General features: G+C 37.6%; 1 protein-coding gene and 1 long non-coding RNA gene across 2 annotated transcripts; both read right to left on the bottom strand.

The window, feature by feature from the left end:
• Positions 1-3,470: 3,470 nt before the first annotated feature.
• Positions 3,471-3,968, bottom strand: LOC131229516 (uncharacterized). Its single transcript, XR_009163383.1, has 2 exons — positions 3,855-3,968; positions 3,471-3,753 (listed from the first exon to the last, which is right to left on the bottom strand). It is a non-coding gene; the product is annotated as an uncharacterized LOC131229516 (long non-coding RNA).
• A 6,876-nt stretch (positions 3,969-10,844) lies between these two features.
• LOC131228838 (pentatricopeptide repeat-containing protein At1g08070, chloroplastic-like) lies at positions 10,845-14,097 on the bottom strand. The gene is made up of 4 exons (XM_058224690.1): positions 14,014-14,097; positions 11,796-12,212; positions 11,438-11,754; positions 10,845-11,085 (listed from the first exon to the last, which is right to left on the bottom strand). The coding sequence occupies exons 1-4, from the start codon at positions 14,095-14,097 to the stop codon at positions 10,884-10,886; spliced, it is 1,020 nt and encodes a 339-aa protein (XP_058080673.1). The 3' UTR covers positions 10,845-10,883.
• Positions 14,098-16,621: the final 2,524 nt, after the last annotated feature.

The raw sequence follows: 16,621 nt of genomic DNA, 5'->3' as shown, positions 1-16,621 counted from the left end.
GCTAAAAACCCTGGATGAGACTTTTAGCGACGAATATTTTCGTCACCAAAGGTAACAAACGAATTTGCTTTTAGCTACGAAAAGTGTCGTAGCTAATAATCAGGGATACTACTTTTGGCAACGAACATTTTCGTCGCCAAAGACTCCATCCAATACCGGTTCGGATTACTCCTAGCTACGAACATTTTCGTAGCTAAAACTCCTGGATGAGACTTGTAGCGACGATTATCTTTGTCGCTAAAGGCTGCAAACTTATTTTCACAAACTTGTAATCAAAAATTGGAATGGATTACTTTTAGCTACAAAAATGTTCGTAGCTAAAAAACTTATATCATACTTTTAGCGACGAATATTTTCGTCGCTAATGGCTTTGGAAATCTAATTAGATTACTTTTAGCTACGAAAATGTTCGTAGCTAAAAACCTGCTTATGACTAACAGCAATGAAAATGTGTCGCTAAAAACACTTTTACCTACGAAATATTTCGGAGGTAAAAGTCTCTTTTTTTAAAAAAAATATTCCATCTCAAATTTCCTGAACCTGTTAGATTATAATTCATCATATTCTTCCTGATATACACCTGTTATATAATATATTTCATCATATTCACATTCACATCCATCTAAACCCAAACATATATACTATAAAAAATTTCTAAACAAATTTCTCAACAACTTATCGTCATACTTGAGCAATCAATACAAGAATATACAAGTAAAATCATAAAACCTAAGATACTCAACAACTTATAACTTCTATTCAGAAAATAAAGTTCACTAACTTGGAAAACAAAACAAATTGAATCAAGCAACAAGCACAGACACAAGTAAATATGACTAACCATCCAAGTCATCCAGCATGCACCTATACTGCCCATGAGTATGTGTATCAAAGCCAAGACAGGTCACTACAAGAAAACTGGCCTTTACTGACGGTCAAAACCGCCGGCAAAGACCAAGCAAACTGCCGGCAAATACTTTGCCTGCGGTTAGCTAACAGCCGGTAAAGCCTCAGTCGGTAAAGGCTTTACCGACGGCCAGGACCTTTACTGACAGTTGTGCTGGACACCGCTAAATCGTTAGCTTTTGCTACACGACTAGAAAAGTGGTCAAAAGCTACTGATAGCTTGCACTTCTCTGTCCATTTCCCTTCTCCTCAGGTTATCTTCTGTGGGCAAAAACCTGCAGTTTGATATTGCACACACGATGGGGTCAGATAGAATGTTCTGAATTTCTAGATCCTGCAGTAAACTGAAATGAACATAATAAGGAACTAGATTCAGTAAGCCTTCTTTATGGATGAGTCCTAGAAAGAAGGATATCCAATTGGATATGGGAAAAATGAACGACTGCTAAATTACTGGTGCAATCAAATGAGTTGAGAAATGTTTACCCTATATCCACAGAGTGCTTGCCAGGAATATCATCCAGTGAAAAGAAGCACCTAAAACCAAAAAATAAACCGTAATTAGCATGCGTTGGTGTTGGGCTCAGATCAGATAATGCCAATAGAAATCAGCAATGAGAGATGCCATATGTGAAATAAATGCTAGCACGTGCCTTTTAAGATTAGTAAGTGTTATGAAAATCAATACAACTTGTTGCTTGCTTCCAGATTCTAATTCCCTGGTTCAAGTTAAGCCCCAACCCTTTCTACCATAACACATTGAAATAAAAATTTCATACTTCATTGTGGCTGCACTAGTCTTTGGATAGACTCACTTTTGTTATCTTTTGGATTTTTTTTCTAAGTTTCTAAGAGCAAAAAATGTAAAATTCTCAAGTGAGAGTGGCAACTTAGTTTCAAGATGGATTTGCTAATATTCAGATGATCCAATCATATGCCAAGTCAAGAAGATTTCAAAAAAATAACATTGAAAAAGCATGCAAGAATGTCTTTGCTACGTTGCACATATGCTACAAGCATACATGTAGAGTACCTTGCAGAGTGGGCCATCAAAACTCTCATTCATCCCTTCCTAAAGCCTACAAAACAAGACAAATAAATAAATAAAAATAATCCAACCATCTAACTCCCATTCATCCCTTCCTAATGCCTACAAAACAAAATAGCAAAAAGAAATAAATTGGTATCAAAGTTAGAGATTGGAATTCAACTCAATATTGCATCCAAATACACATTAAAGCTATAAGTTCAGTACAAATGAGTCATATGAACATACACATTAAGAAGTTTATAGCTTTTTTGGGATGGCAGTCATGTATCAGACAAGCTGTTGTTTCCAAAAAGCCTGAAAATCGCGATGCAAGTGGAAGATTTGGTTTGTTAACCTGAAAGAAGGAATGCAATAGTTATTTACTACTAGAGATCATGAAGAAAAGAGATTTGGAACTGAAGGAAAAAAAAACAGTATAAGGTGAATTGAGATACTAAAATATGGACTGCCCACTATCTCCGTAAACCGCTCCCCTGTAGAAAATCCTCAAAGTTTCAATGCTAAAATCTCCCAACAGAATAACACAAATTGCATGAAAAACATTTCAGAATGACAGCTAATGAATGGAGGATGAATCATCCATAGTGATAGATAGTTACAAGCAAGGAATCCCAAAGGTCAGGATACACATTAAGAATGCACAGGTTCCTGAAAATTAGAAAGGTAAATATATAAAGAAATTAGCAAATACAATCCCAAAGGTCAACCTTAAGAAGGCATCCATGAACCTTGCTAATATGATTTGGCAAATCCAACATATCAAATCCAATAGTTCCAACAATGGGACATAATAAACATGGCATCTTGCAGTGCAATAGGACAGAGACTCATCTATGGTGAACTTGTGGAAACGCAGCATGTCCATCACGCTAACACGTGCAAGAGCACATGTAGCAGACAAGTTGCACCTTTAAAAAAAGAACTTACAAGTGTATAGGGTTTTAGTTTCGAGATACACATTACAACTTACAAGTGGGGCCAACAGTTGTGAGATACAAACTTTACTTTCATACACTACAAGAAAAGATGGCTTTAGCCTCGGTTCAAAACTGTGGCTAAAAAGGTTAAAAACTGAAGCTAAAGCCTTTAGCCTTGGTTTTGCCTCAGTTATCCAAACCGAGGTTGAAACCCCCGTAGCTAAAGGCTTTAGCCTCAGTTTTAGCAACCGAGGCTAAAATGACTTTTACAGCCTCGGTTCCTCAAGTGAAGCTAAAAGAACCTTTTTAGCTTCAATTTTCTCAAAATGAGGCTAAATTAAAATTTTAGCCTCCATTGTTTCCAACTGAGACTAAATCCAAATTTAGCCTCAATTGCCTCCGACCGAAGCTAAAACTATTTTTAACCTTGGTTCTCAAGAACCGGGGCTAAAGCCTTTAGCCATGAGAGTAGCGGTCTCAGTTTGGATAACTGAGGCTAAAGATGGATTTAGCCTCTGTTGGCATCAACTAAGCCTTTTTCACTGTTGATTACCCTTGAATCAGTCACCAGAGAACATGTTAGCTTCAAAGAAATCTGAAAAAGAAAAGTAATAGGAATCCATTGCAAACAGATCAAACAGCACAAAATACTGAGAGTAGCACTCCACATAACCAGTCTTGCAAAACCAAAGTTTAAGCAAATGGCATTTTAGCATGTTCTGCCTAGTGCCAACCCTGTGGAATATTCAGAATAACATCTGTTGCATTTTTCACCAATGCCTGGCCAAAATATTCAGTAGTAATCATCAACAGCAGTAACTGAGCATTGTAGCTTTGGACAAGAGTAACATGCTCTCCCTCCTTCAACAAACCTCGGCTCTGGTGCATGAAAATTTTATAGAATTAACTATTAAAGGGGAAAACAAGGAGAAATAAAAACAATCAAGATCCATGAGTGCAAGCATTCGATAATTCCATACCAGCAGGAGATTCAGAGCTCAAGAGAACGTCTCTTCTGCATCATTGGAGAACTACATATATATGGGCAACACCCCATGATATAGTGCCAGCCTCTGCTTAACCCTTTCTCTGCCAAGCACGAAACTCTAATTCTATCAGCACAAAAATTATACAACAACAACAAAAGGCTCCAATCTATAACTTGCACATCGGCAAGCCAATAATTGAGGAAAAGTCCTTGTTGTCAAATGTTGGCTATTTGTCATCCTGAAACTTTTTATATAAGACCAAAAGTTTTTTTGTATAAGACCAAAAACTGCACAGAAAGCTAATTTAGCATGATATACCATTGCCGGTGGAAATTGCACATGCGTAGAACATCCAATTCTTTCTTGCAAAATGTGGATTCCACCATGAAAAATAGGTGTATCCACACATCAATTGGGCAACAGCTGTATGTTGGGTCAGATCATTGGTTGTCGCCCTCCTCGCTGAGTCGACCTGTTCAATTTTCAGGCCAAGTGCTCATCCTGATTGGGCCCACCTTTTTGCACTACCTGGACATCCTACACACATGACACATTGAGGGGAAAGAAAAGTACAACGTACTATGAGTTGAATGTGATGAGATTCATGTCATCATTACTCTTTAGAAAGACACGCACATCCACATGCATCAATACAGATATGCATGCATTGGAAGAGAGTGTTTCTTGGGTAGATGAGAAAGACCTGCACGCCTACTTGTTGGTTTTGTATAAAAGCTTGGCATAAGATAGTCGATAGCTTGAGGGCATAGTCTCTGAATACAAGAGTACTGGAATCTCTCAAGTTCTTTGATGCGAACTCCAAGCTTGCAGTCTTTCTTTGCTTCCTCCACATATCTCCATCTGCATTAAAAATCTCATATCCACATAACACTTCCATGTACGAATGATACACCTCAGCCTGCATCATCAAACACTCATCTCCCAAAACAAATCTCAGAACATGGGTTGTTACTGCTCTTAAGAATAATTGTTAGGATCCTCCAATTTGGCAAATTTTTGGTGCATCTCCCATCTACAGGGAGTCCATCATATCAACAGATTGGACTGTAGAGAAAAATAGTGGCATGCTTTTAATAAAGTAACAAGTAGAGAAAAATGAATCTTACTTCTAGCATAAGATGTTTATCCTCGGCTTGCATTAAAATAATGTATGTGAAGTCTGATTTTGGCTCAATTAGTAAATAGGTTAAATTCTGGCTGACCTTGACATGGCCCAAACCTGGCCCATAACCACCCCTAAATGATTATCCAGTCAATTTACTTTCATTCAACATAAATATAGCAATAAGCCTGCTGGAAAAGAATTTTGAACACAATTCAAAAGCATTTAAGAAGTATGCAACAACAATACCTAAAACTATTCTTACCATAGGAACTACAATATCTTCCTTCCGAGTACTCCTAAAAAATGTGCTGGATAGCATTCCAATACTCTGTGTAAGTCTAAAGACCAGGGTACAAGAAATATTCAGTTACTTTCAATGGTAAAACAAAGCAAAACATAACAAAGAAAATGCAATCAATAACAAGACATAGATTAAAGTACAAGACCAATAACCATCTGGTTTTGTTAAAAAATATAAGCACTTCTCTAATCAATGCTAAAGATCTACATTTTTCAGTAACTGAGTTACTATTCACATAAAAAAAAAAAAATAGTCTAGAGATGGCCAAAATGGAAAAAGAAGAAGAAGAAGAAGAAGAAGAAGATATCCAGAATTTTGAAATTGATTCCATGCGTGCACACATTTATGCTCCAGATAACCAAACTGTATCAAAATGTGACTAACCATTGCCTTGATAACCAAGTTGCATCAAAATGTGATCAACCAAAAAAGGAAGCTAATAATTAGAAAAGCTTGATTTTTTTAACTCAAATTATCAAGATTCAAGAGTCACATTTCATTGGTCATGGTTTTCAAAGGTATTGAATATAGTTTTTTTTTTTTCATTTTCTTTTGTGGGCTTTCATACATTTTCTTTTCTCATGCAAGGGACGACTTTTTTTTTCCTCTTTCAAGCAAAAGACAATGCTTAGCCTAAAGATCATTCTTTCTTGAACTTTTCTCAAACCTCAGGACCCTTTGGTGACAATTCACAAAATGCAATATAAATGTCGTATCTGAATAGGCAAGGATTCTACTCAAAGCCAACACTGATCTTGCCATTCCTTCATCCTATAGCCACTTATACATTAAAGACCTTATTTTGACCCTCTCGATTGTATATGACATACATAACGAAAATGCTGTTAACGATTTTAATGGGTAACTGACACAGTTTACTAGAAAATCAATCTTCTTCTCAATCAAATCTTCTTCACAAAATGCAATAAAAAAATCATAGCCTTTTGGAGGGTATTGGGGAAAACGATCAAGTCCCACATCATGTGGATGATTCATGGAAACATCGGGTTGCCCATGCTCCTTCCTACCGCCAACCTAAACAGGAATTAAAAAGAAAAAGAAAAAAAAAAGTTAAATAGAATATAAAGCATGCACCTGCCCGACAGAACCCACTTGCAAAGGCTGAGAAATATCCCTGATTTCACAATTGGCATAGTACCCAGTATTTCAACGAGTGACTCTCCCATCTCACAAACTAGTATAATTCATGACAATAGAATGAAGAGAAGTATATGAATTAAATGGACATGAAGTTTTAAGAAAGAAAAGGTTGAATTACAGGAACAAATGGAAAAGAAAGTTTTAAGAAAGAAAGGGTTGAACCCACTCCATAATGATGTTTTTTTTTTTTAATCTTAAGTTGCCAATGAAGCATAATGTATAAAGATGGCAAGTGTTGTTGGGTAGGATATTAGCAAGTGCCTAATTAAAATAGCAAATAGAATGAAAACAAGCACATGAACCTATACAGGACATCGAAAGTTACGTAGAGCGAGCATGACCTAGATGGCTGAAATCGTAGGGGCTGATGCCACAGACATACATACCTACTTTTCCAGGGATTTTAGGCTTGAAAAGCTCCATCTGTCTGGTCAAAGAGTTGAAGATCTGGAAATTCCTCATCCCAAGCCCTCTCTTAAACCCAAATCCTTGCCCTAGTCTTTTTGTCAGAATGCATGTGAAGAGATAAGGACAAAAAAAGATATTGAGAATTAAAAAACTAATTACTCATGTTAAAGGAAAATCATCAAACTAATCTTACCTTTCCAAAAAGAAAAAATAGAAATAAAAATAGAATTCCCTAATTTCCTCCATTTTTCACTGAAGTGTTAATTTTTGGTCGATTTCAAAACATCCCAATATGCTCGAATAGAAACTGTGGCACCGATCAAGCATTTTCATCTCAACTAACAGATACGCTACACTCCTAGGATTCATGCAAGAAATAAAAAGACTCAAAGTTCGTCTTATACCTGGGAACTGTTTTTTTTGTTTCTTGATGAAATTGAGGGCTAGGATCAGTACTCAAGAGACCATCCAAACCGATTCAAATAACATGCATTCTAAGTTTAAAAGTAGAAATTAAAAAAATAATAAATAATAATAAAATTTTAAAAAAATTACAGAATGTCATTTGGAAGCCATGAATACATCATAATTAAGCTCATTTGCATAAAAGTGGAACTGATCTACTAATTTATCTTTCTTTCAAAATCAGCAAAAGATCAGATATCTATAACAGATTTCATCACACAATATTTCAACAAAAATGAAAGAAAAAAAGGGAAATGAAACAACAAACTGCTACTGCAATTTTCTAATCCGAAACAAGCAAAGATAGCAACTAATTTGCAACACTTTTTAGCGCTGAAAATTAAATCAAGAAAAAAAAAAAAAAACAGCAAGACGGTGAAATAACTAGCTAAAATCACATCCAAGCATCAAATCAAGCAAAAAAGGATGTTGAGATAGATGAATGGCAAGGCGACGAAGGATGGAATTAGAAGTGAATGCTATGACCGAAGAATGCAATTATTGCAATTTAGAGTCGTAGACTCACTGTAATTTTCGATTACATGGATGACCTAACAGATCGAATTATTGCAATTATGTTCAACTGAACACCCATATATCAAATGCTTTCCACACACACAAGAAATGAATGTAAATATTCAGCTCAATCAAGAGACGAGATTTTTTTAATAACATCATATTCTTGCAATCAACTATGTGCATCCAAACAAATCATCCATGACAAGAATAAAAGCAGCTTGCTTTTCAAGTACAAACCAAAAATGTTTAATAAAGTTCCTTTGCCTCTGCTGGACAGGACGGGAGAGCCTCATTCTTAAACAATAATACTCTGTTGGAATAACCTCCTCCTTGAACAAAATAAATTGTTGGCATACCAATTAAACCACATTCTGTTGGTAAGTTTTTTCTTTCTAAAACTACAATGTAAGCAAATCTGAACATTCTCATGCCATCAAAATGATCCATAAGCCTGTATTTAAATTGAGAGCTTTTTTTTTGTCCATAAGCCTGTATTTAAATCCGAAAAAAATAAATTATTCTTCTAATGGGCTGAGCCAAACACAGTTCAATTGAATTGTGCATTCAAATGATCTCCATGTTGAAACCACCTTACACTCAGTTGGAGTCAAAAGAAACATAACTACATTTTGTGGGCTCTGTCCTCATTATAATAGTAGGACACATTTTCATCATTTAAAATTGAGTGAAAAGCTGCACTTGTGGCTATACTAATTTGTGATTTTGGAATTTCTACTCTTAGTAGATTTCCAAAAATCACAAAATGGGGATGTTTTGTGTTGTATTAGGAAAAAACAAAAGAGTTCTTTCAAATCCACATGAATATCATTTAACTGTTTTTGGATTTTCTACTAATAGTGTAAGAGTAGAAATCCAAAATCACATATTAATGTTCTCAGAGGCTGAGCCAAAAACAAGCTAAACTGATTAATGGTTCCTCTTTTCTTTTCTTTTTTGAAATGTGAGAACACAAGCACTCTTACACCCCCATGCACACTTTCAAGAGTACCCCATGGAAAAGTTTCGAAATGAAACACCCAGATCAGAAATTATCCATATCCGATTTTTCTGGCCATCAACATGAGAATCCAAACAAGGGTTTCTCATGAAACAACTGCTGGAGAAAGATAAAACCTAGAACACAATAAGAAGTTTACTAGTTACCTTTCTTTTCTTTTCTTTTCTTTTCTTTCTTTCTTTTTTTTTTTTATTTTCTTTTTTTGTATCAAAGTCACCATTTCTAAATGTGGTAAATGTGTATGAAATCCCAAGCAATCATCCAGTGGCGTTGCTTAAATGGACCATATGTACCCATAAAAAACAACAAAAGACCCATAAAAACAACAGAAAATGAAAAATACCCAGATTATAATTAATCCAGTAACATTATCTCAGCACATTCCAAATACAAAACCCATAAAATGAAGCGGAACAAATTCATAGCAGTAAAACATTAAATTTCAATAGATAAAGAGATGTTTGCTCTCTACTTCGAGGTTCTAGCCCCACAGGCACCTCCACATGTGGCTATGCATGCTAACTGGGCACGTGCATATGACATCCAGGCCACGTATCAGGTGGAAAATGGTGTAGATTATCCAGCCAAAAGCCAGTCCAGAAAACCACTCAGGCCAGCCACAAATGAACAAAAACATTGGACAGTCGTTTTCAAGGCCACCAAATCTGCCTATTCCTGTGCAGCTGACCTGACAGTTGAATAGCTTGAGTTTCTGGCTAGATGATCTACACTGGTTCACACGTGATACATAGATAACATTTGCCAGGTTGGCATGTGGAGCCCCAAATAGAGGTGCATGTGGACCAGTGGAGGATACATGAGGGTTTAGCAAACCTCGAGTCTCAGGTATGCTGATGGAAATTGATTTCATCATGCATTGAGGACATAATGTTCTTGCATGATTACTTGCTGATGACAGGAGATTCAACTTGGCATATAAAGATAATAGATACAAACATTGTCCGAGTCCTTGAAAAGCCCTCATGATGACAGTTATAAACAACAATGTAAAATTCAAAATCAAAGGGCACTTTCTACCAATTATCTTGAAACTAGCACTGATAGTTAACAGCAGAATTAATCCAGTTCAATATCTGCACCATAAAATAAGAGTAATCCACCAAATTTGGCGAATGAATCATTGAAAGATAAATGATAGACAACAAGGAATTATTCCAACAAGAATGTAAAAACATTGGTTGGGTAGAGTAGTACAAAAATATGCACCAACAATTAAAATCTATGTATCTAACAAGTGAGAAAATTTTATTCAATACAAAAATCATTCCATACTTATAGTTTTCTAGTAATAAAAACACTCCAGATGATATCAAGAATTAAGGGTCAAATACGAACAACACAGTAAAACATTTAAGGGATTAAATTCAGTAAGAAATTGATGAAAGGAGTAGTCCATATTCAAAGCAAAGGTCCGGGTGTGGGCTCCACGAATCAAAAGTGAAAACCCAAAGAACAACGTAAAACTGGTTCCTTCAGAAAAAATAAAAAGAAAAAGAAAGCTGTGATTCCACAAGGAAAACTTACTAAACAAATGAGCAGAGACAATAGAGAAAGAAGGTGCTCTGTAATTTAAAGGACAAAAAAAAAATGTACTCATAACATAGAACATAATCCTATAATTATAGACTTTTTTCTACAAGAATGGCAACATGGAATCCTTACTGGACATAGGGGTATCATGCATCTGAACACCTAACAGACTATCATCTTAAAGTGATAAAACACCGAAGAAATCCTCGCTGATAGCATAGACAAATTAGAAAAGATACTGTAAAGAACAAGAGGCAGCAACATCATATGAACATTTCTGAAACTCTGAAAGTGCAGAACTTTCTCAAAAACACTAATACTTCCAATGAAAAACAAAATCAAACTCTGCGAAGATAGCAACTTTAGAAACCATTGCCAACAAACAACAGTTCAAACAAAGAATAAGAGAATAACTGAGAACTACTAGAATAAATGAAATACAGCATACAAAATGGCAAGGGAAAAGCAACGTCACCAAGAGTCGCTCGACCTGATCCTCACCATTAACTCAAGCCGTTTAACCACTAACAATGATTCTTCAGCTTTCTCTTTGGCCAGTGCAGCCTCTGTTTCAGCATGTTGCTTAGCAAGGTCTGCAGATTCCAGGGCGACCTCCAACTGCTTCAGATGAGCACTGATCTCACCTAACTTCATCATGCTATCAATTAGCTCTCTGCATCACATACAAAAGAATCCAATGATATATGAGAAAGTCTAAAAGCAGGTGCACACCCAAAGTTCAAGCGAAATCTAAAAACCTCACAAGATCAGACACCACCAAGCAAGCTAATTATTTGTATGGAATGTTATTTAAAAGCAAATTTTGCTCCTTCAACCTAAATTAAGTTTTTTTATCGACCCCAGACCCAATTCATTCAAACATATGGTGCAAAGTCGTTAAAGTATATATGCCATGATCACAACTGCATCAGCCAGCAACTGGCAGCACTCTTATCCATTTTAAAGCTAACCCGAACATGGCAAGATATGTATTTGACAATATTGTAACAAGGGAAAGGACATACTTCTGCAAACTGGCAAATTTTCTGGGTATATCATCAGAACATGAAACATCAGGGATCTCTTTCAGCATTGATTTCCAAGACATCAGTTCATCCTCCAACTTCCTTACATTCAGCTGGACCACTTGTAGTTCAAGTAAATCCTTTTCTGCCCTCGCTCTGCGGCTCTGTTCAACGAAAAAGAAGATGACCAATAGTATAATATTCAAGATATTAGCATGGCAAACCTGATGTGTGGAACTTCCTGATCTTTTAGCTACTGCAATTGTGCCCACATGTCTGCGAATTCTTCTCATCATTCTCTTCTCCACAAAAATCACCTGACAACCCAATATAAACCCTTCCCCAAACCACCACTAACAAGGCCCATGCAACTGCATTGGTAAAATGTAACCACTGCATTGGTGACAAATAGATCAGAATCAAAGCCATGCCGAAGCATAGAAGCGTGAATCTCCTTACCCAATATCGGATGCGGAAGCGGCACTGACAACAAGGCTTTCAAGAGGGAGGAGATGGTGAAACTGTCAGGTTTAAGGGCGGGTTTGAATGATGACAAGGACGAGAAGAGCCTAAGGGCTTCGGAGTGCTGGTCATGTGAAGAATAGGCAATGAGCATGGCGTTGAAAGAGAAGATATTTCTGTGGGGAATTTCATCGAACACCTTACGGGCGTGATGGATTTGGCCAGATTTGGAGTACATGGAAACGAGCTTTGAGGCGAGGAAGTTTTCGGGGATGACCGAGAGGAGGATGAGCCGGGCATGGATCTGCTTTCCCTGGAAGAAGAGGCTGTGGTTAGCGCAGTGCTGTAAGAGATGGCCTCAAGCCCGGTAGTCGAAGAAGCCATTAGAGTCGATGAGAAAGAGAGAAAGAGAGAGGTGTGGATTTTGGGGGTAGAGAGGACGTGCAACTTTGGGGATTTTCGGATTTTCGGGGGTAGAAAGGGCGCGCGATTTTGGGGATTTCCAGATTTTGGGGAGAGATGGAGGGACGCGGTTAGCTAGGGAAACGGATTGACTACTCTCCCTGACACCAGCCAATGGCTGGTGGTCGGTGGTTTTTGGGCCCCACCATGATGTATTTGTTTCATCCATTCTGTCCACATATTTTTATAAATCATTTTACAATATGAGTAATAAAATGAGGTATATCCAAATATCAAGTGGACCAGATTACAGGAAACAGTGTTGAATGAGGGTCGACCATTACAAACATTTTGGGGCCATAAAAGTTTTGGATCGAGCTGTTCTTTGGTTTTTCTATTCATCTGGGCATGTATTACCTAATCAACAGATTGGATGTCAAATAAACAGACTAATGGGCCTTATGAGGATTTTAATGGTGGATATCCAATCACTATTGTTTTCATGTGTTATTGTCCACTTGAGATTTATATCCATCTCATGTTTGAGGTCAACTCATAAAATGATATGAAAAAATGGATGAATAGAATGGATGAAACGCATACATGATGGTGGGGCCCTCAGAGCACTGACCACCAGCCACGAAGCTGGTGGCAGGGGGAGTAGCCAATCCATTTCTGTTAGCTACAGAGGACGAAAGTGGCCTACGTCCTACCCCTGCTCGGACCATGATCGGTCCATCAGGGCTCTGTGGGGCCCACCGTTATGTAATGACTTTATTCACACTGTTAATCTATTTTATTACATCTATATACAGTAGTATGCAAAAATTGAGGCAGGTCCACGGCTCTAGTAAGCCACACCAAAGGAAGCATCAGTGATAATGATGCACACGGTTGAAACCTTTGGAAGGGCCACCATGATGTATTTTTTACCATCTAACCTATTCATAAGGTCATGTAGACCCGGATAAAGTGAAAACACAAATATCAACTTGATTGGAAACTTCTACAGGTCTCAACAAGTTTTTAATGGTGAGCGTTCAATCCACACTTTGTGGTCAACTTAAGCATTGGTTCCAACTAATTTTTGGGTTCAGGCCCTAACATTATTTGTAAATATGGATGGACGGTGTGGATAAAAATCTTACATCAATATGGGCCCCACATAGCCCTATTTAGACGAATCGGGTGGGGTAGGAGGAATCCACTTCCATAACAACTGGGCTCGTGGCGGAAGCAGATTGGCCAGTGTACCTCACACCAGCTATCTAGTTGCTGTATCGATGTTAGCAAGTTCTAAGGGTCTAATTATGAGGTCTGTGTTATATCCAAACTGTTTATCTATTTGGCGAGCTCATATTAAGGCTTGAGACGAAAAATAAGGCAGATCTAACTATCAAGTGGACCACACTACAAAAAGCAACGAGGGATTGAACGTCTACCATTGAAAACCTTTTAGGGCCACAGAAGTTTTGGATCAATGTGAAATTTAGATCAATCTGATCTTTGTTTTTTCCCTTTATCAGGGCCTATATGATCTAATCAACAGATTGGGTGTCAAATAAACAATACGATGGGCCTTATGAGGATTTTAATGGTGGATATCCAATCAATATTGTTTTCTTACGATGTGGTCCACTTTAGATTTATATCCCTATCACTTTTTTTAATCAAGCCCTAAAATGATCTGTACAAATGGATGAAATACATACATCATGGTGGGCCCATAGAACACCAAACACCAGCCACCGGGCTCTATTCAATGCCGTTCTCCTGCTGTATGTATTCGGATTCATGTTACCAAGAACCTCTCATAGCAGGTGTTATAGTCTAAATGATATTGATAGGTCCAAGGTAGAGACACCTGAAACATTCTTATCGCACGAGCTTACAGAAATTGTTTTCTGTCGTACTGAACGGAATGTCTGTCGTAAAGAATGGAATTGTAGTCTTATCGAACGGAATTGCAATCTTAACGAACAGAATTTATATAAGCATACTGTATTATGACCATGCGGTAAGCAGGGAATCCAAAGGTTTGACCTCTAAACTAGAAAACTCAGGAATGCAATGCCTCACACAAATTGGGTCACTCGATCATTTGAAAATTCGCCGAGAACAAACAAAAACAAAAAAAGGAACTAATTCAGTTTTGGAATGAGTTTTACAATGATTTATTTCTTAAGGGTGCGCTTATATACACAGTACACAACAACTTAAGTGGTCTCCACTACAGATTTTTATCTCCCTCATTCTTTGGCTCATGACTTAAAATGATATCTCAAAATGGATGGACGGCTCATGACTTAAAATGATATCTCAAAATGGATGAACGGTAGTCTCCACTTTGCTTACGGCTTCGATATGACTCCTTTTTGGATCAACCCTTAAAATGATTCATTAAAATGAATGGACGGAGTGGATCTGTAACATACATCACGATGGGCCCCAAAATCTAAGCACTTTCCCCCATCACTGGCCCCTAAAACAAATCCCTTCTAATCCTCCCACGTGCGCACCTCCATTGAGTGTCAATGGTGCTGTGCTGAACACGGAATTTTTTAAAATATAGTGTTTTATTACATACACACACAGAGATAAATATATATGGTGAAAATAATAAAAATGAGAGGAAATCCTGAAAACTAATGATGTTAGGATATATGATAGTAGATATAATCCTAAAATCAAGACCGATCAAATTGTCCTAAAACTTCCAGGGCCTCTAAGAAATTTTAAATAGTAGAGGTTCAATCACATTATTTCCTATTGTGTGGTCCACTTGAGCTTTGGATGTTATCTGTTAACATGGATGGATGGAGTGGATAAAATAAATAAATAACAGTGGACCCCACGGAGTTTACTCTGGTAAGGACTTTTTGAGGCCCACCACAATCTATGTGTTCTATCTAATCCGTCCATCTATTTTGAAATATAATTTTAGGGTGTCATTCCATAAAACGAGGTATATCGAAGGCTCAAGTGGACCACATGGTAAGAAACAATGGAGATTAAATCACACGTGATTCCTATGGTGTGGTCCACTTGGGCCTTCAATATACCTGAATTTTGGGATCATTCACTAAATGTATTTATAAAAATGAATGGACGGAAGGGATAAACCATATACATCACGGTGGGCCCCACGTAGGTACTCAATCCATGCCCAAAATAATTGGGCGCGCGGTGAAAAGAGAGCCGCGCGCCCACCCAAATCTCTCTCTCTCTCTCTCTCTCTCGATCTCTCTCTGCCTAAAACCGATTCTCCCTCTTTATGCCCAAAACCCTCTCCCTCCCTCTCTCTCTCTCTCCCTGTCTCTCAATCATCCCATTTTCAAAGCCCTAGCATTTTCCAGCTTTGAAAATCTTGCTGAAGAATTACTTGGGTTTCGAGCAAGATCTAGCCCTAGGATATGGAAGCCTCTCTAGTCGCTAGAGTTCAATTCCAGCAGTGTTTCAGGTATGTGCATTGTTCTCAATGCTGACTTTAAAGGGATAGATTCAGAGAATGTGAGCAATTTTATTGAATGCTTCATTAAAATTCATATTCTCAGATTTTCCATCGTACAACTGATTTTGAAGTGCCTAATTGTTTATTTGAGTATCTAGATCTCTTTAACTGAGCTGTGTTTCAGTATTCTATTCACAGTATTGTGTTTGAATGTTACAAGTTGCTCTGCTAACGAGACTCATACAAGTGAGGTTATGGAGTTCTTCCGCACATGTACCTACATGTCACACGAGAGAGATTTTTTGACCATTCATCTGGTGTGGAGCACTTTGAACCTGCCCTGGCCCAAAGAACATTTCAACCCACTTATCAGGTGGGACGCTTGTATCAAAAAATTGGGCAACTAAAAAAATATGACTAAAAGTTCACATTTTACACGTACTTATGGCCCACCAAATGAGTGAACCAGTCTGAGTATTGGATTGGGGCACATTCATGGTAGCTCCACCTGATGAATGGTCCGGATCTCTCACATATTGAGGACTCTTATCCATCGAACTCATGTGCATCCTATTTGCATGTTCGTGGTGTTAGAGATAATATGGCTTTGTAAGGAAGTCAGGGCATTCTATTGCTGAATCATATGCTCAGTCAGTAGATATTACCTTGGTCTGCCCTCTTGCCATTTTATCTGTTCCTTGTGCTGCTAGATGATTTTGGAAAAGATTCTTTGGGTATTCAGTCATTCACAGCAGGATTCATGGACTGACTTTCAGCAGTCTGTTGGCTGATTGCTTACCTTACCGGTAAAGCAGCCTATTTGGCCTTGATGCAAGAGGCTTCAGATGCTGAGTTTTGTCGTAATGAGT

Source organism: Magnolia sinica, chromosome 16, assembly GCF_029962835.1.
Source record: "Magnolia sinica isolate HGM2019 chromosome 16, MsV1, whole genome shotgun sequence".
In the NCBI taxonomy this organism is placed as follows: Eukaryota; Viridiplantae; Streptophyta; class Magnoliopsida; order Magnoliales; family Magnoliaceae; genus Magnolia; species Magnolia sinica.
This window is presented reverse-complemented; position numbering and strand designations above follow the sequence as displayed.